The sequence below is a fragment of the Solea senegalensis genome, linkage group LG4, assembly GCF_019176455.1.
Source record: "Solea senegalensis isolate Sse05_10M linkage group LG4, IFAPA_SoseM_1, whole genome shotgun sequence".
NCBI lineage: Eukaryota > Metazoa > Chordata > Actinopteri > Pleuronectiformes > Soleidae > Solea > Solea senegalensis.
Window position 1 is genome coordinate 25,235,446 of NC_058024.1, and position 26,851 is coordinate 25,262,296.

At 42.8% G+C, this 26,851-nt stretch overlaps 2 protein-coding genes across 8 annotated transcripts in view; one reads left to right on the forward strand and one right to left on the reverse strand.

Moving 5' to 3' along the window:
- wnk2 (WNK lysine deficient protein kinase 2) lies at window positions 1-24,749 on the reverse strand. Of its 6 annotated transcripts, XM_044023442.1 has the most exons (30): window positions 23,191-24,749; window positions 19,708-19,880; window positions 19,096-19,316; window positions 17,037-17,194; window positions 16,769-16,857; window positions 16,333-16,552; window positions 15,274-15,529; window positions 14,784-15,019; window positions 13,769-14,674; window positions 13,277-13,396; window positions 12,866-12,898; window positions 11,926-12,033; window positions 11,316-11,738; window positions 10,468-11,139; window positions 10,151-10,200; window positions 9,905-10,067; window positions 9,698-9,814; window positions 9,446-9,616; window positions 9,227-9,311; window positions 8,967-9,128; window positions 7,971-8,842; window positions 7,772-7,829; window positions 7,627-7,691; window positions 6,297-6,886; window positions 5,650-5,882; window positions 5,339-5,557; window positions 5,117-5,215; window positions 4,438-4,482; window positions 3,659-3,978; window positions 1-2,245 (listed from the first exon to the last, which is right to left on the reverse strand). In XM_044023442.1, the coding sequence occupies exons 1-30, from the start codon at window positions 23,869-23,871 to the stop codon at window positions 1,979-1,981; spliced, it is 7,812 nt and encodes a 2,603-aa protein (XP_043879377.1). In that variant the 5' UTR covers window positions 23,872-24,749; the 3' UTR covers window positions 1-1,978. The 6 variants fall into 6 exon arrangements, with proteins under 6 accessions (XP_043879377.1, XP_043879379.1, XP_043879378.1 ...); XM_044023444.1 differs by lacking the exon at window positions 11,316-11,738 and having other exon boundaries at window positions 11,938-12,033; window positions 23,191-24,748; XM_044023443.1 differs by lacking the exon at window positions 11,316-11,738 and having other exon boundaries at window positions 23,191-24,747.
- ninj1 (ninjurin 1) overlaps window positions 15,532-26,851 on the forward strand; it is a 21,244-nt gene continuing 9,924 nt past the window's right edge. The window contains exon 1 of one of the 2 annotated variants that reach the window (XM_044023456.1): window positions 15,532-15,548. The gene's annotated coding sequence lies outside the window, so the exon portion shown is untranslated. Of the gene's footprint in view, window positions 15,549-24,776; window positions 24,851-26,851 lie in introns of those variants that run through there. The other variant, XM_044023454.1, reaches the window with a different exon arrangement.

The window sequence follows — 26,851 nt, forward strand, 5'->3', positions numbered from 1 at the left end:
AAAAGCAAACATACAAAGAGCTTTCATGGCGAGTGTCTACTGCGTAAAGCACAACGTAAATAGCTGCAAAGAAAATGTTCTTAGGAAAAAAAACCTGTCATTTTGAATTATGATTGTGCCGTTGAGACAAAAAAAAAACACTGTCATATTGTGCAAACATAGAGACATTTTGTAGGGGCACTATACTACTACTTATTCTCCACAAGAGGCACTACTTTAAAAGTGTTTATATCGTCTGCCACTCTTGGCGGGGCGGGGGGGGGGCTTCTAAAAATTCCAAATAACATTTTGTATGATGTGAAAGATGTGAAATACGCTTCTTGTTGATAAAACCTCCCGGATTGTTCACTTTTTAACTGAAAAAGCTGAGTTACAATTGTGAAATATCGGGTGGAAACACAGAGACACAAAAATAAGTCAAGTTTAGTCTCAGTATAATGGCTGACCCACCTATCAACTGTAATCATGAAATCACTGATGTACTCAACAAACAATTCATCCGGGGGGAATTAAAGAGGCCATACCAGAGAAACAAAGATTGAAAGAAAGTGTTGTTTTTGGAGACGATTACTGAAACAGTGATTGTCCAATATTTGTTAATTGAAGCCAGCGATGATAAATATTTCACCTAATTATTACAAAAACTCTTTGTGATACAAATGTCCCGTTGTGGCCTCTAAGTAATTCACATTCTTCACGACTGTGCCTGTATCGTCCTCGGACTATATTTGCACACCAGCCACACAGTAATCTCTTAAAAACCCACAAAGGCAACGATATATAAAGCTACAGACTGCATTAGTAGAGAGAGAGAGAGGTATGGGATGAGTACCAATTTGACTCGGACGACGAGTCCTTCAGCCCTGCTTGTTGTATGGTGTCAATGCTAGTTCCTCTGAACAACATTTGTCTTGTGACTCACCACGTCGACCTGTGCACATTCAGAATATCAGTGTATTCATGCAGGCGGTGGTGCACTTGCCAAAGTAATCCTACAAAAAACCCTTTCAGGTAAGATATTAAATAACCTAACTAGTTTATTCTTACAATCTGATATATTTTATGAGCTGCGGCGTGTAGGGTTGGGTACCGAAAGTTGGTACTTTTTGTACTTGGTACCGATTTGCGTCCGATTGTTATGCGATGTAAGTTTGCGTAAATAAGTCCACATTCACGATTCAAATCACATCATTTACCTTTCGAAGGTGAAAGCGTATTACTGTTTATCTACTGTCTGCATTTGAACCTAAATGCTTCTCATCAGAAAACTGAAACTGCAATTCAAGGCACTCTCACAGGTGATTCTCTTTGCACCTGAAGATAAAGTTCAAGTTCACTCAAATCTCTCAAGGATATTTCAAGCGCTTGTGCTGGAAGCATTTTTTCATCTATGAGGAATGAAACTTGGACTTTTGAGAACAGAGAATAGAAGCAAAAATGGTCCTAGTGACCACAATGTCAAGTCTTCACAGTGACGGCATGATGGTGGCTAACAGGGTGTTGCATTAAGACACATTCTGTAGCTGCAGCACCAACCTACATATTACTTAATGTTAACTGTACAAAGACAGGAGCTATGTACAAATGACACTTCCTATATACACACGTCCACTTATGTGTAGGAATGATATGAGTTAACACAAACGTGAGCTATTTATATGAACAAAGCATGGATGAACAGTACATTATGTACATTTACATGTGAGCAATGGTGAAAATCTACACTTTGAAGCCTAACTATACATCTTTAAATGTACTTCTACCATTACACTGCACATCAGGGTTATGCACTGTATGGACATGAGGTATGTTGATGCAAATTAAACAAAAAAAAAACAAGAACTCAAGAATAGAGATGAGTATGTACATATGGTTACATACATGCTGGTTAAATATATACTGTATATGCACATAAGACTTACTAGAAGTATAATGATTGTTTTTGGTACTAGAGTTGGAAGACACAATGCTACTCAGATTATAGAGTCCTGGCTCTAGATTGAGGTGGCCGATATGATGGAGAAGGTGCGGGACTGGGCGTGTCTTGGGTTGAGGGCACAGCAGGAAAGGCAAAAACTCCTGAGGGGAGAGGGAAGGCGGACAAGACCCTTAACGGGGCGGGAGAGTGAAGTTGATAGCTGGGGAGGGGTCCTGTGGACGGGCTGGTCATCATTCCTGACCTGGGACTGTCAGGCCATGACAGACTGTAGGCCTCTGGACCAGGGGCAGTCCATGATGATGATACCTTCAGGTTTAACACACACACACAAAAAAGATAGAAGTTCACTTAACCCCACACAGATCATTTTGGCTGCATTTTTTTCCATTACTATGTTTAAACAAACAGTATATGGAGATCCTACAAGAATGTGTAATATGGAGCATAGACTATAGGAAATCTGATGAAAAGAATAATTGATTTTCACTATATAAACACACCTGAGCAAAAAGTACTCAACACTTCAGCGTCTACTGAAGTCACTTTTTGACTTTTTACACAAGTCTTGGTCTCTAGTACTTGACACATCTCTGATAATCACCAGGCAATAATGCAGCTGCCTTGATTAGTTGTGCGTAGGGATGTCATGGTTACTTGATTTCACAATTAATCGCGGTATTAAACGCGAGGGTATATTAACCATAACGTTTCCTTCGTTTTCCGTCAGAAAAGATTATGCCGGAAAACCGGAACCATATAGGTAGTTCAGCGCAACTCAAACGGAACGAAAACAAAGTTACACGACGACCGCGCGTTACCGCTTGTGTTGCTTTGTTTTTGTTCCGATGGTTAAAGTATGGAGGAACCTGCAAATCGTGCCAGAAAAAAGATGCCGTGAAAAGGAGGAAATACGAGTAACATGTGTCACCACCTGCGGGATAACCACTCGGCTATGAGTAAAGGTAAACGCACCGTAACTGGGTTAAATTACGTTCAGCTAACGTCACATTGAACTGGTAGCAAATGAAATGTTAGCGTGTCATTTGCAATTTATTGTGCACAGCACGTGTTCGTCTTTCAGTGTAAGGTGACGGCGTTAATAATTCACTTAACGTTACGTTATATGTAATGTGATGTCCGTTTCATTTATTACAAATTTATTTGAGTCATTGTAATTTAAACATCGAATAAACAAACCACAATAATAGGTATGTTATATATCTGGTCACATACAAATAGATACATTATTATAACGATTAAAATACATGTAAACATTTGGTACAGATAACAATTGATGACTTAAATAATGTAAACATAGATTAATAATTGTTCCTATGTAGTAATGTAGTGTATTTGCTACATTATTTTTGTTAGGTTGGCATCAAAAGATTCAAATAAATTAAACTCTAAGACCTTTAAGCAGGGTTTATGTGATTTTACTGATCATACTGTTGTCACTTCAATTAACGGATAATAATTGTGATAATCGCAATATTGTGATAAATTCTCTGACAATAATCGTACCAAGAAAATCTATAGTCGTGACATCCCTAGTTGTGCGTAGTGTTATCCACAACATTCTGTTGGATTTTTCTTATTTTGGACGATTCCATTGATTGGGTGGCCAATGCAACCTCTTCTGTCTCTGTCTCTGCATCTACACACAGCCACTTTTCCAGTGCACTCTGAACACACATAGATAACTACAAAGAAACTTACATCTGAAACACTAACCAGAGGTCTGTGCATGACCTGGTCCCACGGCCGCTGCCCACTGATGCTCAGAGAGTTGGTGTGTGGCGTGTGGGTAACGATAAGAACATCTTGAGCCCAGTCGTCCATGAGCCGCTGCAGGTCTTCTGGCAGGTCTCTTTCATTGGCACTCGTGGACGCTCCGGTGTACGTGCCTGTCTTGTTGTTGCTGTTATTTGCTTGAGCTTGAGCCAGGCCCATCACTGACTGCTGAGGAGGTGGTGGAGGTGTGGAACCAGTGGGCGGCTGTTGTGGTTGATTGAAAGTGGCTGATCCAGCTGCAGACCCTGAGAGGACACACATGTGCAAAAACGCATTGTTTATTATTGAGCTGACTGGACTATTATGTCCATGAAGTAAATTATTTGAATGTAGAGCTGGAACAATTAATAGATTCATCGATTATTAATCGATTACTAAATGAATGGACAACTGTTTAGATAACCGATTCATTGGTTTGAAGCTTTTTTTTCATGATTAAAACAAGATTTCCGATCGTTTAAGCTACTAAATTGTGAATATTTTCTTCATTTCTTTGCTCTGGATAACAAAGAAATCATTTTGGATAAAACAAGACATTTGAGAACGTCTTTATTTCCAGGTTTGACAAACAACGATCAACATTTTTTAAGGTTTTATTTTTTATGGACCAAACGATTCATTGAGGAAATAATCGTCAGATTAATCGATTATGAAAATAATCGTTAGTTGCACCTCTATTTGAATGAAACATTAATTATACATACTACTGCCACGCTCTTTGCCAATACACAGTCGCTTCAGTGTTGACCCTAAAGGACAAAAAACAACAACAATTTATATCTTGTGCAAATTAACATCCCAATTAGCAGGGAATTATGACCAATTACAGAATGCGGTGCAAAACAACAAGGGCTGAATACTGCTGCAAAACAAAGGGACAGACTAAAACAAATTGAGCAAATAAATAAACAAAGCAGTCTCCTGATTGTGAACGCATGCAGGTGGTGCAGCGTTGGATTGTTAGAGAGACGGAGAAATCCACTGCTTAATGCCTAGTAATGAAGGGTGGATTAGTCACAAACATGTGGATGCTGCAAGGTGGATAATTAGCGTAAGCATTGATTCAATGTAAAATAATGCCCTTCACTATGATGAGGAACCTTGATTTTTCAAGCCTCAAACGTCTGAAACAACAGGTCCAATGAATGAGTAAAGGTCTATTAAATATTAATACTAATATTAAAAAAAATTCCAAACTAACTTTCACCTTGAGAACTTCTTTCTGTGCACAAATACAAGATAAATACAATTTAAAAAAAGAGTAGAGTTCCAGACTAGTTTGCCAGAGACAGAAAGAAGACAATCAGTGAGCTAAAAGAAGAGAAACAGAAAAACACGGGGAACAAACACATGAAGCTATGCGGGAAGAGAAGAGATACAAACAGATAGACAAAGACACAGGCCCACTGAGAAATCTAGTGCGTGGCTTGCTACTGGATTTATTGGTCACTCTCTCAGGTGGTTGAGGATAGTTAGACCAGCCTGCAGGGAAGTATAATCAAAGAGGGAGAGAGAGACACAGCAGGGTAAGAAGAGCACATATCCAAACCGAAAGTGTGAATCAAGGTATTTACACTGTGGAGAGACTGCGTCACTGCCAGATACCTTGTACAAGTGGAGCTTGTGTGCCTGTGCCATCTCCTTGCAGTCCAGTGTAAATATTATCCGAGGACAAAGAGCCCTTGAGGGAACAGGGCTGCTGAGTCAGCACCGGCTCCAAAGCTGATCTTGGAATGTGGCTCGTGCATGATTGGGCCCTGCCGTGAGTGGGTAAAGACCCCCTGGCTGGAGAGCCATTTAAACTTAGTGTAGGCTCAACTGTACCTGAACAAACACAAGCATCAAAACACAGGATGGCCCTTTTAGTTCTGGAAAATATTCAACCCATTAGCTGAGGATTCTGGAAAAACACTTACTGGATCTGCTGGAGTCGCTGGCTTTGGCTGTGACATTTCGAAATTGTTGAACCAGAGGGCTGAGAAGTTTGCCAGGCTTCAGCTTGTGCCTGCTGGACCTCTTTCTACGGCCGTTATGTGGCGCAACATGAGAGACACCCAGGCCAGGAGGGGGGGCTTTGCCAAGCCGGTGATACAGCAGTTCCACCTCTCCCCGCTGATGGGCCTGCAGCTCAGAGATTTCCCTCAGGTGTCTGAAGGGATGGAGGCAGAACATCATTTCACTACAGACACTACCTTCTTTAAACGGCATTTTATGGACATGAAAGAAACATGTTGTTTTACATATAACCTTTTTGAGGGTTTCATATTAAGGATCTTGTTGGTATGGCCTGTATACTTCTGCACTTTACTTTATTATATCTCTCTTTTTTACTCTCTTAACTTTTTTTATTCTGTTGTGAGTTTTATACCTGAAATTGTCTCGTTTCTGTAACTATTTGTACTATCTATGCTACTATCTGGACTACCACTCCCTGGAATAAGAGATCTTGTATCTCAATGGGACCTTCCTGGCCAGATAAAGCTAATAAACTAAAAAAAATAATGTTTTATTAAGACATAAAACAACCATGTGATGGACTGGCGAATGACAGTAAACTGCTTACTTTTCCCTAAGTCTTTGTAGTTCCCTCTTCATGTCCGTGTCCTCCATCTCTGAGTCGTTGTCGCTGCTGCCATAGGCTGAGCCGTGCACACCTCCATGCCTGCTCGGTGAGTCAGAGCTCTGCACACTGCTGCTCCGCCCTGAGCGACGGAGGAAGGCCACGGCCCGCTTCATGAGGTCACTTCCTCTGCGCTCAGAGCGAGGCCGGTGAGACGGGGTGGCAGCAGCCAGCTTCGCGGGGCTACTCTCCGCCCCCGAGTCTGACGAGAGGAAGCGAGCATGGACGGTGACGTCAACGGGGACGGAGGCCGAGGTCAGGGCGCGTGGCAGGGAACCGCGCTTGGCCATGGAAGGAGGCGTGTCCAGGTAGAAATCCGGCGGGGCAGAGTAGCGGCTGCAGCGCGTCCTCTGCGTGATGTCGTCCTCGGTGCTCACCACTGAGAAACGGCCAATCGTAGTGGAGGCTACCATGGCCTCAGCCTGAACGTGTTCTTGACTGTATCTTGCAGGGTGCACTGGTGAGGCCGCGTTGCCCCAACTCCTCTGTTTTACGCCTCGTCTGTTGGCCACTTCAGGAGGGACAGAGATTATCTGCCAAAATCAAACAAAAGACTCAGACTTAGATAGCAAGAATAGGTAATTAAGTAAGGTAAGTTTATTTCTCTAGTACCTTTCATAGACATAAAATCACAAAGTGCTTTACATTAACCCTAACAACAAGATCAAGCATTAAAAGTGTTGCTTTAGTTGCTTTCTAAAAGACTATGGAAGAAGAGTGTTCCATAGTTTGGGGGCCAGAGCATGACATTCTCAGTTTCCTTTTGTTCTGTGGTGGGTCCATGGAGTGGTTAACAGATTTAGACCGGATGACACAAGGGGCAGGTTTGGGAAGAAGGTAGGAGACAAGAATGTCAGTGACATAACAGCTTGTTTGTCCATGTAAAGTTAAAAGCAAGACTTCAAAATCAACAAGAACGTTTATGGGTAGTCTGCGTAGTGAGGATAAATTCAGCGGGATGTGGGATCTTTCATTGCTTCTGGTTTAAAAAGCTGCTGCGTTTTGGACAGGCTAATTGTGATTTATGGAAGAGTGATCTATACAGATATAATAAAATAAATAACATTACAGTAAATCACACAAAACGAAGGATGATCATTTCCCTCTTGCCATTTGAGGAACATTGCAAAACTAAGCATTATTTTGACTATTTCTGTTGTCCTGTTTTTAGTTAGTACAGACAACTGGATATATGCACTCATACTTGTCCAATAAAGCTGATTCTGCTTTCCGTTTAACTTTGGAGAAAAAAAAAAAAAAGTCCCTTCCATACCTTGAATCGACCTCTTGTTCCAGAGCAGGAAACGGAATGAGGGACTTGTCTTCTGGACATGGACGCTGCAAAACCGAACACTGATGAGTTAATGAAGCCGATTGTGTTACAATGCCCCACATTGATAAGCGTAGGCTGTACGTACCACACACGGCCGAGTCACTCTGTGTGCTCAAACTGTCCATTCGCTCAGGAATTTGAGGCTAGAAGAAGACGGGAGATGGACACCATTAACTGTCCGATGATGATGATGACGACACTTCTGAGCTATTAATATTGTGCCTCTTAACGAAGACCAAACAGCGTAACCAACAAGTTACACACTGCAGCTTTAACATGCTTACCAGCTGTTCTCCTGTCCTGTAGCGCCCTTCCCCTATTGGCCCAGGTGTGCTGTTTCCTGACCCTCCCGTGGCGCTGTCTGGACCAGGAGGTGATTGGATGTACTCGGTGCAGGAGCCCGGTGTCTCTGCCGCACTGCCTGACGGATACATGGGAGCATATTCTTGGTAGAGCAAGTTCCTTAGCTTCTCATCCAGTGTTTTTATGGTGCTGTCCACGAAGCCCCCACGTGCCAGCCGTCCCTCGCCATCCGACTCGCCCGGCCCTGCACCGTGCTGCGAGGGCGCTGGGCTCTGTGGTAGTGAGGACACTTTGGTTCCTCCCATGCTGGAAAAGGGCTGGTGGAGCACCACAGGCTGCTGTGGTAGATCCCCACGTGCTGTGGAGGCGTAGGCGACAGACAGTGGCTCTTTGGCTGAATCTGGCTCCTGGAGTGGCAGCGGGGTGAGAGGAGACCCAGCCCGTGAACCGCTTACATCCAGAGATAGTTGCATGACCAGTGGGCAACAGGGAACCTCCTCAGCTATGGACACGGGGCTTATCATGTCAGGCATCGGCTGAGCAGAATGAACCGGGGAGCTGGCACCCAGAGGGGATCCCTGTGCCTCGTTCAGTGGGAGAGATCTGAGTGGGGATGAAGGGGGCAGCGTTGGAGCCCGGGCTGGCTGGGCCTGATGCACACTGGGCTGCATGGAGCTGCCGGCCGGCTCCACTGAAGATACAGATTGAAGGGTTGGAGGAGCAGAGACAGGAGGTGACAGCATGGCCAAAATGAGTGGGTCTGTGTTGGACATAATTGGAGGGCTGCAGAATCCATACACTTCATAGGAGAAGCCTCCACTCCCACCAGACATTGTCGAGGACGACCCCTCTTCTGCAGCAGGAAAAAAAATAAAATAAGCCTTTTTTTTTTTAGATAATATTACAAGGTGCAGAGCTGTGTTTCCCTCAGCTGCCACATTGTGGTGCTATATTTCCACTGACGAGATAAAAGTCACCTCTGGACACAGACGGCCTTGCGGTGCCACTGTCAGCAGCCTGGGTTGTGGTTGAACTCCCAGGTGACTGTGCATTCGTGCCATCAGACGGCGTCTCCTGGCTGGACGTGGGTGTTTCTTCTACAGGGCAGATTATGAACCATCTTTTCCCTGTGTGAAGAACTGCAAGCAAATGTTTTTGGCAATTACCATCACACGTACAATAAATATGACATTATTAAAAAAGCAACGTCTAAGACAGCAGATGGACAGAGATTTACCGTTCTGCTGATAGACCGGCTGTGGTGTCCCAAGCTGCTGACTCTGCAGAGTGGTAGAGACATAGAAGCCAAGTTGCTGCTTGCTCTGTATTTGTGCCGACAGTATTTTCATGTCACTGAATACGTCTCACTCCACATCTAATTATGTATAGTTTTGTGTAATGGATCACTACAGACTGATGTCTATGTTGATGGTGTTTATTTCTGCCTTCCTCTTACCTCTCCCAGCAGGCCCTCAGACAGACTGCCCTGCTGAGGACTGCAACTCAAGGTGGACGCCTTTTCACCTTCTATGTCCTCATGCAGCATGTCCTCGGCTTTATCCACAATGTCCTTGAGCTGGTCAATAAAGATTTCCTTCTCCAACAGTAGAATAAACCCATTCTCCACCTACAGATGTACAGAGGCAAAGACGTTAAATCAGAAATATAACCAATCGAGAATGCATAAACTGTACAAGGACAAACGAACCATGTACGTGGCAATTTCCTCTGGAGCGTCTCCATCCAGATCAAACTTGAATGTCACCATTTTGTGATTGTGAGTCTCCAGCTGACATTCCACCATTTTATCGCCAGTGTTACAAACCTTTGGTGGCAGAGATTAAACTTCACAATTAGGAACATGGGAACATTTTTTTTTAACAAATGATAACTTCATCTGAAAGAAATGACTCACATTGATTATGCTCAGTTTGGGTTTGCTGGTCTTTTCTTGCCGTGAACGTGTACGGGCGGACTTGCGGTGGTGTTTCCTGGGTTTTCCGTCGCCCTTCCCGCCACTGACCAAGCTCTCACAGCCGTCACTTGTTTCCTTACCAGACGTCACATCAGAGTTGACGCTACGGAAAAAGATAAACCTGTTCACACTTAATCACCTCTGGGTTCTTGTTCAAATTAAGTCAGAAACTGTGATGACACGTACCTGTCATACGCATAGTTGGGTAACGACACTGATGTTTCTTGAAGTACTTCCTGAAGAAAGACAAACAGATGACTGCAAGACTAGAAAACACTACCACTAATGTCAAAATTGATGCGTGGGATTATTAAAAGCTTTTCTTTGTCTCTCACAGAAAGGCTGCTTTCAGGAAGGAAGTGAACAATAGTTGGAATGTAATGAGAAAAGCAACTATTTGCAGTAATATTTTAGATCATTAATTAGATACCACTGATTTATCCAGAAAATGTGCATAAATCAATGTAACACTCAAGATGTGCAGACTTTGGCTTCATTCCTACCTCTACACTAATGTCTTGTTGAAAGGTGCTAGATGTAATTGTCAGTTCTGTGTTTTGCTGAGTTATGGCCAGGCTGGCACCCTCAGGCGATGAGATTGCTGTTTGGGTTGCAGCAGGCTGCAGAGCTGGAGCTGGGACGGAAGCCACGACAGGAGGCGGAGCGGAGGCTGCAGATTTCACTGAGACTGGCAGGGTGACAGGGACCGGGGCGAAGACCAAACCTCCTAAAGAGTGCTGGGGTTTACTGATCAAAGACGATGAGTCTGAGCTTGTACAAGTGACTTTTGGTGGTTCAAAAGTGGGACCAGATGCAATGACTGGTGCTTGAATTGGGGCCGAGGCTGGAGCTGGTGCTGTTATAGGATCCTGTACTGGGCCTGAAGTTGTGGCCTTAACAAGGATTGGAGTTGGAGTTGTAGATACTGCGTCTGTTGGTTGGTTTTGTGCTGGGACAAGAGGCGGAGTTTGTGCCAGTACTCGGGATTCAACTTGTACTGTAGCTGAGATTGAGGCGGGAGCTTGAACTGGAGGAGGAGCTGCAGTTAATTCTAGGTTAGCTGCAGTGCTTTCGGCATCTCCCCAGAGAGGACTTTGAACAGCATGCAAGACAGGCTGAACTGGAGCCAACAGCTGAACATCTCCCAATGTCCCCTGTGGAACAGTCGTCTGAACCTGGAAAACAAAAAGCACATTAGGGGAACTGTTCATCCGTAGGTAAGTACTGTTCTCCCTAAACCTCACACGCATGCTCTGCATGCATTACACTAACGGTTATGACAGATTACCACCGCAGTATTACAGTTTTCCCATCACCAGCCCTTACATTAAGAACTGAGTCAAATATTCACCTGGACAGGCTGCTCAGCAAGTTCCTGCTCAGGGTGAGGGGCGGGGAATGGGGTGGTTCGTACCTGGGAGAAAGGTAAGGGGTGTGTGGTATGGAAGCTACAGATGTTTGGCTGAGATGTAGCAAGGCCACCCTGCTGCTGTGGCACTCCCGGGGACATGGTCATGGTTAGGATTGGGATTGGGAGTGCCACTATGGGTATGTGTTGAGGCGTGGACAGAGGAGACTGAGGGCTGCCTAGAGGAGGTGTAGAGCAAGGCAAGGCGGCATGAGGGTTCAGAGGGAGGGAGGGATGGAGAGGCGAAGGTGAGTAGTAGGTGCTAGTTATAAAACGGCCACCGCCACTGTAGGCAGACGGCAAAGGAGCTGAGAAGAAGGGATGGGGACTGTAGCCCCCTGTTTGAACAACAGGGTATGAGGGAAACTGGGAAAGAAAGAGGGAAAATGGATATACAATGAACAAAGAGAAATGGTTGGTAGAAATAACACTCACACAGACCCGTTATGAATTACTCGTCCCTGCAATGCAAACTTTTGCCAAATTCCTATTTGACAAACCTTTCTTGGTGCATCTTATTTTAAATCTTGATTCTACTGCTGACACAACACACCTGTGCACTGACCCGGAGTGGGGGAGGAGCACTGGAGACTGAGTGTGGAAAAGTGGCCGATATGTCAGGATGGCTGAGATGAGATGTTGACGGGTCAGCAGAGAAGCACTAAGGAGGGAAATGAAACGTGTTTTTTGCACTTGGAATGGAGTGTATGACAGTTGTGATGAAACAAACTAATTTGTTGTAAACCTGACAAGATAATCTGGTCTGAAAGGTCAACTAACTTCAACAAAAGATTTAACACTATATGTTTAAATGATTGTGTGGTTTGCTTTTTATGTATGGAGGACAAAAAAAAGACGAAATCTTTAACTAATTTAATTAATTAATGAATAAATGAAATAAATACTTACATAAATAAATAAAACTAATTATTCATTTATTTATTTCCACATTATTTCTTTATTTTGCATATGGCTCTGGTTTGTTAGGATATCAAGATCTGGTTTTCAACATAAGACACCAAGTGCACGTTTGAAAGCATGCCTTTGAACAGGGGAAACAATGAAAATCCTCACAGCTACAAGTTTCTATTTTAATATTGATATTTACTAGTGTACAGGAAATCTGGCATTTTTACTGTACAGTTTTAGAGATAATTTTCATGTTAAAAGTCCCATATATGGAAAAAGTTTTCAACTGTGAAATGCACTAAAATCTAAATTGTCCATAAATTCTAAATAATATTGACTCGGTTGTTTTCAGGACATCTATGACTACTAGCAAACTGGAAGTTAGGTGTTCCACCGTCACACTTTTTAGTAGAAAACATTCTCAACTTTGAGAACGTTATTTACATACTTTTTTTATTTTAATGAACAAATAAATACAGTAAATATTTACTTCTCTATTTATTTATGATAAATTCTTCATTGTTTTGCCCTCCATACATATATGCTGTAGCCTAAGATACATTTATAAACAATGGTGGCTGTACCTGGGACAGAACAGCAACTGGCTGAAGATGGCACTACAGAGAAGAAAGACAAATGGGAATGAAACACAAACCAAATGAAACACACACACACGTGTGCATAAGACATACTATAAACAATGCAACATTTAAAAGATGCATTGTTTACCCACCTCACACAAACGTCTGGTGCCACTCTATTGAATATTTCCTGTACTTTCTGTATGTTTGCATGTTTACTTGACTTTTACAGAAACAACACTTGGTGCTGACTTAGATGTAATAAAAAAATGCACTTTCATCTTTAAATAATATGTCTAATTTCATGATTTTAATGATTTTGTCAGTTCTGAGCGAGCTGCAATAGGTGACTTAAACAACTTGGCTCCTAACTCCTCAGTTTGTGTCTTATTACAGCTTGGATGCATGCCGTACCTGCTCCTGGCTGGGTTGCAGAGTAACCTGCGTCTGTAGGGCGGACGCTGCAGCTGGGAAGCTCTGTGTTGTCTGTCTACTCTGGAGCACAGAAGGGGCTGGTGTAGGATCAGAAACGGTCTGTCAGAAACACATTTGACAGAGTCAATTGATTGGACCCTGTTTTTTGTTGTTGTTTTTTTTACATAAAATGATAAGACTCGCTGTGCAACCGAAGCTCGGGATTAGAGGGATGACTGCAGCAGAGGAGGAGTACACGCTGTGTTCACTGCTCTACTGGCACATTTGTTTGTACGCGGCTTTGTTCTGACCTTACCAGACCAGATCAGAAATTAATCTCATTGTGGATTACGCAGGAGCAGGAGAAGAAGGACTTTTGCACTTTGCTATTATCATGCAAAGTCCATAGGAGCAAAGCAGCAGGCTTTTTAATGATATTCAGAGGGATGCTGCTACAGCAGGAGCCTAATCAAAGTCTCCTCTCTGACTTACCAGAGACTCTGGTCTGCCTTTGCTGTTACGTGGCAGTAATAGTGGGTTAATGTCCAGATTTGAGCGACAGACAAGTGGGACCTCCAGGCTTTGACTTTTGTCAGTGTGTTCACATGCGGATGAGGCAGTTCTCCTAACTTCCCCTTGGCCGTGCACCGGGTGACGTACTCTCTCCAAGACGGTGGGAGTGCTAGTCCTTCGACTGACAATGTGATGCAGACAGTGGTTGAGAAGAGTCAGATCTGCACCCTCGTTCAAACCATGTGAGGGTGGATTCGAAGGTGATGTCAGCAGCTTTGTTTGATTGCTTGACAACGGCAGAGAGGGCGATGCACGAAAATGAAGTAGCGTGACTGGAAGGGAGCATGACACATGAGGAGATGTGGGAGAGCCCGGCTTAGAAACTGGAGAGAACTTGGTGGATGCCGAGAAAGAGCGCGTGTGTCTGTGGCCCAGAGATGTTCCTCCCCTCGTCCTGTCCCTCAGGAGGAGAGACATGCAAGCCTTGCAGTGGTGGTGGTGGTGGTGGAGCTGTGGGCTGCGAGAGACAATCTGACGCAGCTCTGAAGGAGGTTGTAAATTCAGGGGAAGGTGAGGTGAATTAAAATGACTTGCTGAGTCATGATGAGAGTGATGATGGGGAGACAGGAGGGGAGATGATGCCGGTGGATCCTGAGCAGAGTCAGAGCAGAGGTTGTCTGTGGCATGCACTGAGCTCCCTGTGCTATTTGCTGGAGCCACGTCCAGTGAAGAACACGAGAAAGGGCTTGGACTCATAGTCTTGGTGTGAGGATGCGAGCTACATGGCCACATGTCAACCACGGAGGCGCTTCCACGCCTGAAACACACTGCGCTCTGACCGACGAGCAGGTTGTTATGGCTTACAAACGGTTCACTGTGGCGATGCTGATCGGGTATCGTAGCAAAAAATTCAAATAAATCAAAATGTTATTACGGGAAAACAAAAGGACAGTTTCAGAAGGTTGCCACAGAAATAAGAAACGTGTCCACTCACTGTTTGAGACTGATACGCCTCCTGGTGCATTTGTGCTGCAGTGTGTTGATAAGCCCCAAGATGCAGTTGACCCGCGGGTTGCTGGTAGGGCCCCTGGTGCAGCTGAGGGTCAGACTGTGCAGGAGGACTGCAAATGATCTGAACTGTGGAAATGGGCTCTGGGAGAGACTGGTAGGTCCCATTTTGCTGATTGTTAAGAACATCTGAAGGCATGGTAGAACTCCCTCCACTGTCAGCTGGAACAACACATTCAACAAAGCTGTGTGATTTACTGCCTTTTGCAGGAAAACAAGAGAAGGACAGAGGCAGAAGGATAAACATCTCATTGAAGTCATTGCTGACTAATACTGTAGGTGTTACTCACATGCTGCAGCCACCTTTCCTGTTATTCTCTTACATTCACTTGACCAGTGGTTAGATTTATTACCAGACATTATTTTTTTTACATCATGTCATAACCTATAGGTGTGTTTCTGTTCAGATTTCTCACATGTTGTTGATGTGGTGACAGGCACACTGCAGACCACCAGAGTTTGCTGCTCCATCTCTTGGTCTTCATAATCCGTGGCAGCTAACGTGGCTTCCTGTGGCACACCAGTGCTGGGCACCTGCAGTAGGTTCTGCTGCGTCTCGCCATTTCCTGACGAGAAAGTCCGCTCTCTCCTCCACTTGATGAGAGCCACGCGGTCACGGATGGACTTCGCCACTATCTTGACGTCGCAGTCCAGGAAGAAACCAGATTCCACCTGCAGGACACAGTAAAATGTAAGACTGAGCCAAAGGGCGTTACACTCTTCCTCAAACATGGTTGCCACAAGCTTGCATTCAAGACATTCTGAGATTGTATTCCCAAGTAAAGATAAATGTGTTGTTACAGGACTACAAACTATATAGTATATTACCTCTACTATATGTAATAATACCACAACAACTTCTCACACAACTAACCCTAAACAGCCAGTGCAATAAAAGTCCAGGTAAAGAGACAATGGAGGCATTTAAACATGGATTTTGTAACTGTCAAATATTTAAACCACTGGCAAAAATAATAATAATAACAATAATACATGTATATACAGTATATCACTTTTAAAGACGCTTGATTAGTTGACACAAAGCTGATATGTGTCCACATGACTCTCTGTGTGTTTCTCAGTATAGCAGTTTTCTTGTTTTTTTCGTGTCTGTGGTGACATCACCACGCTGCACACAGAGTAGTGCATTTGTGGCTGTGTCTGAGCAGGTTACAGAAGCAGCACACCTAGTCTGTGCTTTACTCGTGCAAATAGGGCTGCAGTGTTGCGGTTATTAGACAGAGGTTCACAAGGAACAATAGAGGCTCTGCAACAGAGCTTTAAATCAGTCTAAATAAAGGTGATTTATATTTTTTTTTCCTTTGAAACGCCTGAGAAGTCTGGTTTTAGAAAATTAAATTAAAAAAATACTATTACCTTCTCTTTACATGCACCCTATACACAATTATTTTTCCATAACTAAAAAGACATTATATGTCATTTAGCAGACGCTTTTATAAGTAAATACCATTTACCATTTCTTGGGCGACAACCTCCGGCACCTCATTCACCAAGTCGAAGGTAAACTCAATGGCACCGGAATCCTTGTATTTTCCTTTCAACTTCTTTGGATCCTCAACCCACAGCTTGAGAGCGATGGACGATTTGTTTCCATCGTCTTCTTCATTGAGCTCCACTCTGACGCCGGTGTCCTCTGCAAAGAAGGCATGATTCAGGAGGTCCTTGATGGAGTACCTGCACAAAATACACAAACACTGAAGATCACAGTGACGGTAAAACAGAACACAAAAAAAAGTCACACAAACACAGAGAAACATCAACTGTGTCAAAGTAAATACTGGCTTTTGCGTCATAAGGCAGAAACAGAAACAAAGCAACTCAGTGTTAGAATAAGGATCAACTTATAGCGACAGTACAAATAAAACAAGCCGTGACTCCTGCGTTACTCACCTTTCTTCCCACCTGTGACAGATACACTCGCCGATTATTTCCTTAATTTCAGGGTCACTGACTTTGCTGAAGCTTGCAGGTTTCACCCCCTGTAAAAAAAAATCCCATTATTCTCAAAAATCTATTCTATGGGGATTGAGGAGATAAACTGAGAGTGAAAGAAATCATTAGATGCAACTTTGTGTCCTCTTCCCTCACACTAACTTTTAACTAACTTCTTGTTGCTTACAGTTATGTCAGAGTCAAACAACACTGAATTTGAACTCACGCTGGTGACTTTGCGGTAGATTTGTGCAGCATTCTGGCACTCGGAGTAGGGATATTCTGAGGTGGCCATCTCCAACATACACATGCCAAAGGCATAGACGTCCACAGCCTCATCGTAGTGCTCCTCATACATCTCAGGGGCCATGAACTCTGGTGTGCCTGGACAAATCGTTCAAGAGACAGAAATAAATTGTACACTTGAATAGTAGGGGTGGGGGCGAAAAATCCACACTGTGAAATATCGCAATATTTTGAGTGGCTATATTATATCGCTTTTGAGAGACCAAGTGTTGAATTTTTTTAGCATATAAACCAACTTTTTGGTATTAGCATAAAAAAATTTGACATTTCTGTCCACTAGATGGTGCCAAGTGCTCACTAGAGCTGTGAGTTTAACGCAATATAAGATTTTGCAAATACTCTGTCATTTTGCAATATTGTGATAATATCGTATCATGACTTGAATATCGTGATAATATCGTATCGTAACTTAAGTATCGTGATAATATCATATATGACTTTAATATCGTGATAATATCATATTGTGACTTAAATATTGTGATAATATTGTATCATGACTTTTGTGACTTAAATATCATGATAATATCATATCCTGACTTAAGTATCGTGACAATATCGTATTGCAACTTTAATATCGTGATAATATCGTATCGTGACAATATCATATATGACTTAAATATCGTGATATCGTATTGTGACTTAAATATCGAAATAATATCATATTGTGACTCAAGTATCATGACAATATCATATATGACTTAAATGTCGTGATATCGTATTATGACTTAAATATCGAAATAATATCATATTGTGACATAAGTATTGTGATAATATTGATCGGGGTAATTTCGTATTGTGACTTAAATATCGCGATAATATTATATCGTGGTGTCCGGTGAAAAGCAGTGTAAAGGACTGTGATTCAATGTCAAATTGTGATCCCAGTCTTTTTCAAATTGCTCAAATGTCAGATAAGAGAGTAAACCAAACTAACATAGGCTAAAAGCTAATATTATGCTGTGCTGTGTCTGTAATAATGCAATAATATAATAATGTGTAAAGGCTGGATTAGCATCATGATTTTTCTACCTAAAAGGGAAAGATTTCACATTTGTTGCATAAAGGAATGTGCTTCAGATGCAAAAGAAAAATCTTATAATCTCAGGCTGTCCCCGGGACTGAAAAGCAGCGGAGGAGATCAATATGTGAAAAATGAATACACATACATGTTAATCTGTGATGTCCACAGAGTAAAACAAAGTGCGGAGCACTCATTCTCTGTCCCTCTGTAACTGAAAATGAACTGGCACATACAATACTTACAACAGAAATATGCTGAGGCATGAACATCCATTTTTAGAAAATGGACATAAATTAAGAACAGGAGGTCTAATTCTGGAACCAACATCACTTCGTACACCACCGCTTCGTCTGCAAAATAACAAGTTTGTTTTGGACACACCCTGAATAAGGTGTGCTTAAATCGATATCGTGTGGCACTCTTCAGTTTTACAAACTAAGTAGTGAGCTTTGTTTTTAACGGCACACAGCTTCATTGTTTTGGTACAGTCGCCTATCGTCAGCATTGTTTTTCTGGCTGCAGCAGACACCGACTGTTCACTACTAATCTGGACGCTGGCAGAGACAGATAACGGTACAGTGTGTAACGAGTAGTGACATTTAATGGTGAGACTGCACATAGTACGCCGCTCTTTCCTCTATTTCTCTAGTTTGCAAAACCGGAAAGGACGTTATCTGTCTTTATTTGCATAGTTCGGGCTGCAGTAGAAGATGGCGCACCTGCATTTTAGAGTGTTTATACATTTATTTTAAATAAACACACTTAGCTGTAGCAAATTAATTATCCAAAATAGCCCAAATAGCTTATTTTGCTCTGTATTATCTGTCTATGTAAATTAGCAGCAGCATATCAACTTAAAGTTGGAGATGATGTGTGTTTACAGCTTTTCTTTTACTGTTAAGTTGCCACAACAAAGTATTTGGTAAAATAGTCGAGCGCAAACTTGCTGACGACTGACCAATAACACTTTTAGCGAACGACGCCCTCTTCAGCGTCGCCAAGCCCAGGTCTCCTATTTTGACAGAGCCCGTGGGGCCAGTGATGAAGATGTTGTCACACTTGAGGTCTCGGTGGATGATGGGAGGAGTCCGCGTGTGGAGGAAGTGCAGGCCTTTGAGAATCTGTCTGCACCAGCTCCTAAGAACCTTAGGTTTCATCACCTTGAAGCGTTTCAGATACCTGTGGTGAAACGGAATGAAATAATAAAAATGCTCCAGTAGATTTTCTATCACATGACTAACCTCTCCATATTATATCTTTTGCCGACACTGTGAGTTACTCTGTTGTGTTAATTATTTACGTTTGCGTGAGAAAAACCATGAAACACATCCTGTTGTTTCAGTCTAACATTACACGTCACAGCATGAAACTTGATCCACACAATGTGGACCGTCTAATGGTCATAGCTGTACGGTTGTTTTAGAGTGACTTAATAGAAGCAGTGGTAAGAGACTCACATTTGATTTACTGTCATGCAAACGTGAAGGTACAGGAACAAGGAACATGCCGAGATTTCTCAACCACGTCAACACAAGTAGTTCTAGCTAATGTGTTCAATATTGACTCTTACGTTTTTAGTGTCCCTGAGGTCATTAGCTCCGTCACCAGAACGATACACTTCCTCCCCTTCACCGGCGATTCCCAGAAGTCATAAAATCGAACAATGTTGGGATGCTGAAGAGCCTTCAACATCTCGGCCTCCTCCTTGAACCTCTGTCGCTCGGCTTTGGACAGTTTCCGCTCCTGGATTACGAGGAGAGAGAAAATGAATCCTTAAAAAGACGGCAAAACGATGAGTTCTATTTAGAGCACAAGCTCCAGCGGTGTCCATTATGCCCGGGTTTGAGAGGAGGAGGGGGTGGGGCTTGTCTTTTTCAGTGTTTTTTGTTAAATAAAAAATGGTAACTAAAGACATACAATTCCCTTTCAGCTTCATTTAAATAACCCAGTGTTGCCACAAGAGTGGGGGACTAGTCTGTGTATGATGTTTGGAGTGAATACAACCTTGCTATTTTGAATGAGTGGTCATGGGGGTCTGAACCACGTACGCTTGTATCACCACTGTGTATAAAACACTGCACTTAGAATCTATTATTTCCAGAGGATTCACAACTAAAGCTTCATTTAATCTGGTTTAATCTATCATGACAGATAAACATGTAATTAAATCGCTTTTTTAAATTGTTTTTTTGTAAATCGTACGGTAATTAAAATAAAAAAAAACAACTATAGAATTCATATAAAACGTGGTGTAAAAAGAGTTTTTTTCGGCGACAAATCCAAAGCTTAACGGATTTAGCGCTTTCTTTTATTAGGATTACGGCGTCCAGTTATTTGAGGTTTACATCTCACACCTCTGGGTGTAGATGCCTGAGTGAATCTGTGTATACTGGATCAATATTTTGGCCCCTGCCTTCCCTGAACTGTTGTATAAATAGTAAAAACAGCTGACGGGGGAAACATCGTCTACATTTTTGTTCTCTCCAGTCAGCATGGCAGATACAATCCAATGGTTTTTCGGGTGCATGACCTCTAGATTTTTCCTCTCCTGCTGTCTTCCAGTGACACATTTCACTTGGGAAAAATGAGGGTGCATTTAATATACTTACACGCACCATAATCTACTGTTTACCGCTCGCGGTGTTGGGTAATCCCATTTTGTTCACAGCGACCGACGCAGTGTTTATGTGTCATGTTAAGCATCATGAATACTGTGCCACCGACATCAGCTACTTTACTACCTTGTCGCCTTGTTGTTGCCACATATTTAAAACCCTCAAAACATGAGAATTAAAGTTGCCTCTGCGGAGACGGGCGAGATCTAAGCAGGGTGTGGTGCTCGTGACACAGAATTACAGATACTTCATTTACACGCAACAAAAAAAACGGGGTAAGAAATACTTGAGCGGCATGATATCGATATTGGAGTGTCAGGTGGCGAGGACACTGCAACGCCTATGCGTTGTGTCCAATACTATATGTCTTCAACACTATCCTTAGCTGAACCCACCCTGTGTGTATGTATATATATATATATATATATATATATATATATATATATATATATATATGTATGTATATATATATACATATATATGTATATATATATATATATACATATATATATATACATCTATGTATATGTAACAAGATTCACTCTCCAGACACATCCGTGTGATAATAGTATCATAGGGGTTTAAATCCGTGTTCAGGATTCATTACTAACTCATCAAAGAACGTGACAAATAATTGAATACGAGCGAGCGAGACACGGATCTCAAAGTGACGGAGAAACGTGTTTGGGTTCTTTTACCAAATCCTGCTGCGTGATATCATTTGATAACTCGCTCAGCAGATGTTTGATGATCATTTAGCGGATAAATAAGTAACCGTAAGACGAGGCGCTCTCTGGTCTGCTAAACACCGCGGCTCCTCTTCAAAACTGATTTTATAAATCTGTTTTATGAGCATCCAGGTTTCTGCTGTCTCATTCTTAGTTTTACAGCTGTTTCTGTGAGACAGCCACACAGACACCAGAGCTACAAATGGCAGGGCCTCAGCTCCAGGGATAGAAAGGTTGAATCATCATTACAGCTCCCCTACATACTCTTAATTTAGTACCACCAATGGTTGAAGAAATACTGGGAGGAAAATGAAAGATACTATTCTGTTACAGGCAGCATAATATTCTATGAGAGTGACAAAAGAGGGGAACCAAAGCTCAAGCCTGGACTGTCTCTAGAACTCTTTCATTACATGGTCCTTGTCCTCGGTCAGGAGAGTCTGATCCACTGCATTTGCTCTATCTCACAGTTACTTTACCCAGTGCACAATTACTCGGGAGTCATCTTAAACCCAATAAATCAAGCTGCACAGCCATGCTACACGAGCGGTACGCTGACTGTGACAGTATAGCGGCAATTAAATGGTGGTAAAACCATGCTGAGGTTCTGATTCAGCCCAAATCAGCTTGATTGATGATGATTGATTGATTGAAGGCCTGACTAAAACAAAAACAATGAAGATGTGAATGACTTTGTAGCAGTATGTGTCATTTAGTGTCTTTAAAGATGACCCAACTTGCTCTGGACTACTTTACTACTTTAGGCATTGCAAGCACTGAAAGGGCAACCACAGTCTACTTGTCTGCCCCCGGGCTAATCTGCGTATCACATGAATAGTATCTAGATTACCACACACTCAGATTAGCGTCACAGCAAGCTGTCACTGCTGTGATGATAGAGGTGTTTCTGTTGAGAAGCCCAAAGCTGAAACACTTAAATCACCACTTTAGGAGCAGAAAGCGTTCAAGAGAAGTATTCGAGAGAGGAGAATACAAACGTTTAACGTAATTAACAACTTCTTTATCTTTTGCACGTCTGAGCATAAGCAATAAACGACTGTGAGTGACAAACGACACGGTGACAAGAATTATGAGGGAGAAATACTTGTCTCACACAGAGCAGAATGACTCTCTTGATAAATGTAAGTACACAAATGCATGACGCTGCACTTAATCATTTCTGTCTTTTATAAATATGAGAATAAATCTGGTTGTTGTGGATTTATGAGGGGACAACAAAAGGCAAAAGATTACCCTAACATAATCCAAAAAAAAAACCTGGTGTCTGAAGAGTGAAGATGGAGATTGTGTTTGCAGCAGGGACACATTTGTCCTCCACGGCGTCCCCTGACTCTTAACTGCTCCCTGCACCAGCTTTAGTGCTGCTGCTGCCTCTGGGCTGCAAACACTCACTACACCTTTTTGTGCAGGTGTCATTTACAGTAAACCAGTTATTCCCAAAGACTGAGGGGGGGGGGAACAAAGTGGCAGGTGGCACCCAAATAAATGTATTTTCAGCCCTTTCACTGAAGATAAATCTGTCAGAATTAGTCAGAACCATTAAATATTATGCACAAAATGTGTTCTTTAGGTCATGTGGTCGCAGTATCTTCTTTAAAAAGTAGGTGCTCTTGTAAAAAAAAGTTTTATGAAACATTGTTTTAATGAAGCCAACTATTGCTCCTGAACTAGAATGGTCACTAAACCCACCTGGAGTTCACACCACGCCACCTCCACCCAGGTGTCAGTGTCCAGACCTTTGTAGACCGTCTTGAAGGAACCTCTGCCCAGCTCAATGTCAAACTTGAGGAAGCGGCCTCCAGGTGAGGTGGACACGGCCTTCATCCCTGGCTCCTCTTCGTTCTCGTCACTTCCTGCTTTACCTGTGACATCCGCGGCCACCACCACCTCAGCCTTGCGCTCGGTCTCGCTCCCCTCCGCCTTCTCCTCGTCCGCGCTCACGCTCTCTGTGGCGCTCTCCTTGAGTTCCGCCTGGCTCTCCGTGCTGGAGGTCTCCTGGAGACCCAGGCGGCTTCCGTTCAGAACCCGGGTCCGACTTCGATCAACAATGGTGCGAAGGTTAATGCTGAGCACCGGGGTCCTGCTGCTGACACACTCCGGCGCGTCCAGCGGATGCTCCTCGGAGTCTGACACCCACAAACTGCGCCGGATGAACCTCTGGCGGATGAGTCCCCGGTAATCTGAGGAGGGGTACGCGCTCGGGTCACTGGCTCCTCGCAGGGCCGCGTCTTGCATGTTGACATTGTGATCTGTCCCATTCTCATAAACAGGCCTGCAGGCATTTGCGTTTATGTCCGAGTCTAAATTTGGTGCTGAGGAGAATGTGGACACCAGAGGCGGGTCTTTGTTTGAATCATCCGCCGAATCCATCTCCGGTAAATTGTTAAACACTCACCGGCGACGAGTAGAGTGATGAGCATGCTCTTCTCCCGGCGGTGAGAGACTTTGTTGCTTACCTGCAACTCTTACATGCGGTGACGCAGTTCGGCAGCGGCGCAGGGTGGATGGCCTTGCGCCTTGAAATTGTTCAGCACTTAAAACATCCTGTGCAGCTCGGATGGATGATGCGCGCCGCCGCCGCCGCCGTGCCTCCTCTCGCGCCGGTCCACCTTGCTGCAGTGAAGCACTGAGCTATTCAAGTTGGGCCTGGTGTCACCGCCATGAAGTCACGCAAACACTCACTCTCACTCCAAACACGTGATTCCCCCGGCGGAGACACAGATCAACTGGCCTCCAGTGGACAAACCAGGATGTTAGGGTTGTGCCACGCATTAATCCCTACAAAGAGACACCGTGGGACGGCCGAGTGCGCAGCTGTCACCCCCCTCGTGACGCTCAGGGACTCGGACTGTGGATGATGCAAATAAAGCAGGTGTTTCAGGTGCAACCCTGAATCGGCTCCGGAAAGTGTGACATCAGCATCTCTGCATTGTTCCCTGAAATAGTCGCACACTCTTTTTTTTTTTTCTTTTTTTTTAGTTTTCCTCCAGAGTGGGAGCTGAGAGCAGGGTGGACACAGGCTCTTATCAGATTACGCTCACTGCGCCACGGGAAAGGCGGCTCAGCGTGAGCGCATCTCCTGCTCGGCTCATACGAACAATGTCTTCATAGATTTCCTCTCCGGGAGGTTTGGAGAGAGGGAACAGGACCCACGCCCCTGGCAACAACACGTAGGCCTGTCCAATAACCCGGCACGCTTTTAGGTGACACCCTCAGCCTCCTCTGTACCGTGCTGTGTGTGTGTGCGTGGACCACACCGCTTTCCGCCCTCACTGTGACGCGCTACGTCTCAGCCGGGAGGATGATTTTTAAAGACACGCTGTGAGAAAATGTGAGCTGCTGCAAAAAGGTGAGAAAGCTAAAAAAATGATTTCTCATGGTGAAGACATTTGTCTTGATTTAATGTTTTTCCATTAAAAGGTGCTGCTAGAATTGTCTCCCATGTCATATAAATAGTAAATAATAATAATATAATATAATAATTGAATATTGATCATTGAACATGTGGGATCTGTGTTTAAGTACAATCAGCAATACATGTATGCATGTGAAGTAAAGAAAATACTATGTGTTCAAAGCAAACTCACTAAAGCTGCAGTGTGTAACTTTTGGTCCTCGTGAACAGAAGTGACATTGTTTTGTCTTTTTTTTTGTAATATTTTATTTTTGTCAGAAACAAAAGAGTCAGAGCACATACTGTATATAGTCTTTAATGTTTAACCCTCTTATGACGATCAAGATAAGATTTATTTTGATTTATCAATCATCAAAAAAAAAATCAATTAATGAGTCCTTCTGTTCCTTTTTCCAAGATGACTTTCACTTTTGATATCTGGGAGTTTCGAGTTCCACACGAAGGTCACGCTGCTGGTGCTGTGCCAATCTCAGCTGACATAGGGTGAAGGGGGCGGGGTCACACCCCGGACAGATCGCCAGTCCATAGTTTTTGAATTTTCTAGATATCACAAACGGTCTAGGAGAAGTACGCAGAATATAACAGAAGGCTAATATGATACAAACATTTATTTATACAATTCATAAATCCTCTTTCCACCTGCTGTTCCCTTGTTAACATTCAAATTTATAAAATAAAAACACGACCACATTATTCATTATTCATCTGAAGGTAACATTGTTTCTATGTCGTGTCCTTCATCTGAAACCAGTCTCCTTCAAGCAACACCGTCAGACCAGACTGAGGGAGTGTTTGTGTGCATACAACAGCAGCGCAGGGGTGGGCGGGGACAAGAAGTGTTGATCCTGTCAAACAGCCGGACAGCTGTTTTTCCTTAACAGTGAAATTCACTTCTGAAACTTTTCGTGGGCACGTCTTTGTGTTTTCGGTCAAACTGCAGCCTGTTCGCAGCTTTAGCGCATGTTGCTGTTTTCTTCCGTCTGCCTTTACATAAGACAAAGCACTTCCTGTGTGCAGTACAGGCTTTAATGTTGGTGGGTGACATGAGTTCTAAACACTGCTAAACTGAGAAACAAAAAGCTAATTGTTCTTGTGCGTGAAAACACGACGTGTGACAGTTTGTGGGCGGACACACACAGGGGTGGAAAGAGTACTGAAATATTCTACTAGTACCATTATTTTTGATAGAATTTTACTTAAGTACAAGCAAAAGTACTGGTCTAAAAATTTACTAAAGTTAAAGTAAAAAAAAAAGTAACTTGTACTCAGAGTAAAAGTTAATTAGTTACTTTTTTAACAAGGTTGGGTTTTTTTCTTGTGTCGTGCAAAAAGGACAAGGGGACACAAATCTCATATTAATTGTTTTTAATTAAAGGCAAACCTTTACAAATTAAAGTGCTGACAAAATAAAATATATAAACACATAATGTATCAGTCAAAATGGGTCAAAGGTCACAAATGCTTTAATGTTCTCCTTAATTAGCGCCAAATTATCTGTCCTCATCCTTCACTGCCAATGTTTCAGGTGCCTGAATTTTTAATTTAATTTAATTTAATTTAATTTAATTTAATTTAATTTAATTTAAAAAAGTACAAGTAAAAGTACACATTTTAAAAATGATTGACTGAAGTGACTGAAAATGACTGAACTACACAAAAAACCTACTCAATTACACTAACACGAGTAAATGTAATTCATTACTGTGCGGACACATGACCTCACGACCTTTGATTGACATCTGACACGTACTCTGACACTGGCAGTATGCACTCTGACATTATTCTTGCAATCCCACAAAAATGAGAAGAAGAAGTAAAAGAACAACAACAAGACGACTACATGAACACAATGGCAGCACCACCAGACCATGTGCTTGTAAGTGATAGTGACAGATGGATTTGTTTTAAGACTAACCAAGCAAGTCATTTATTAAC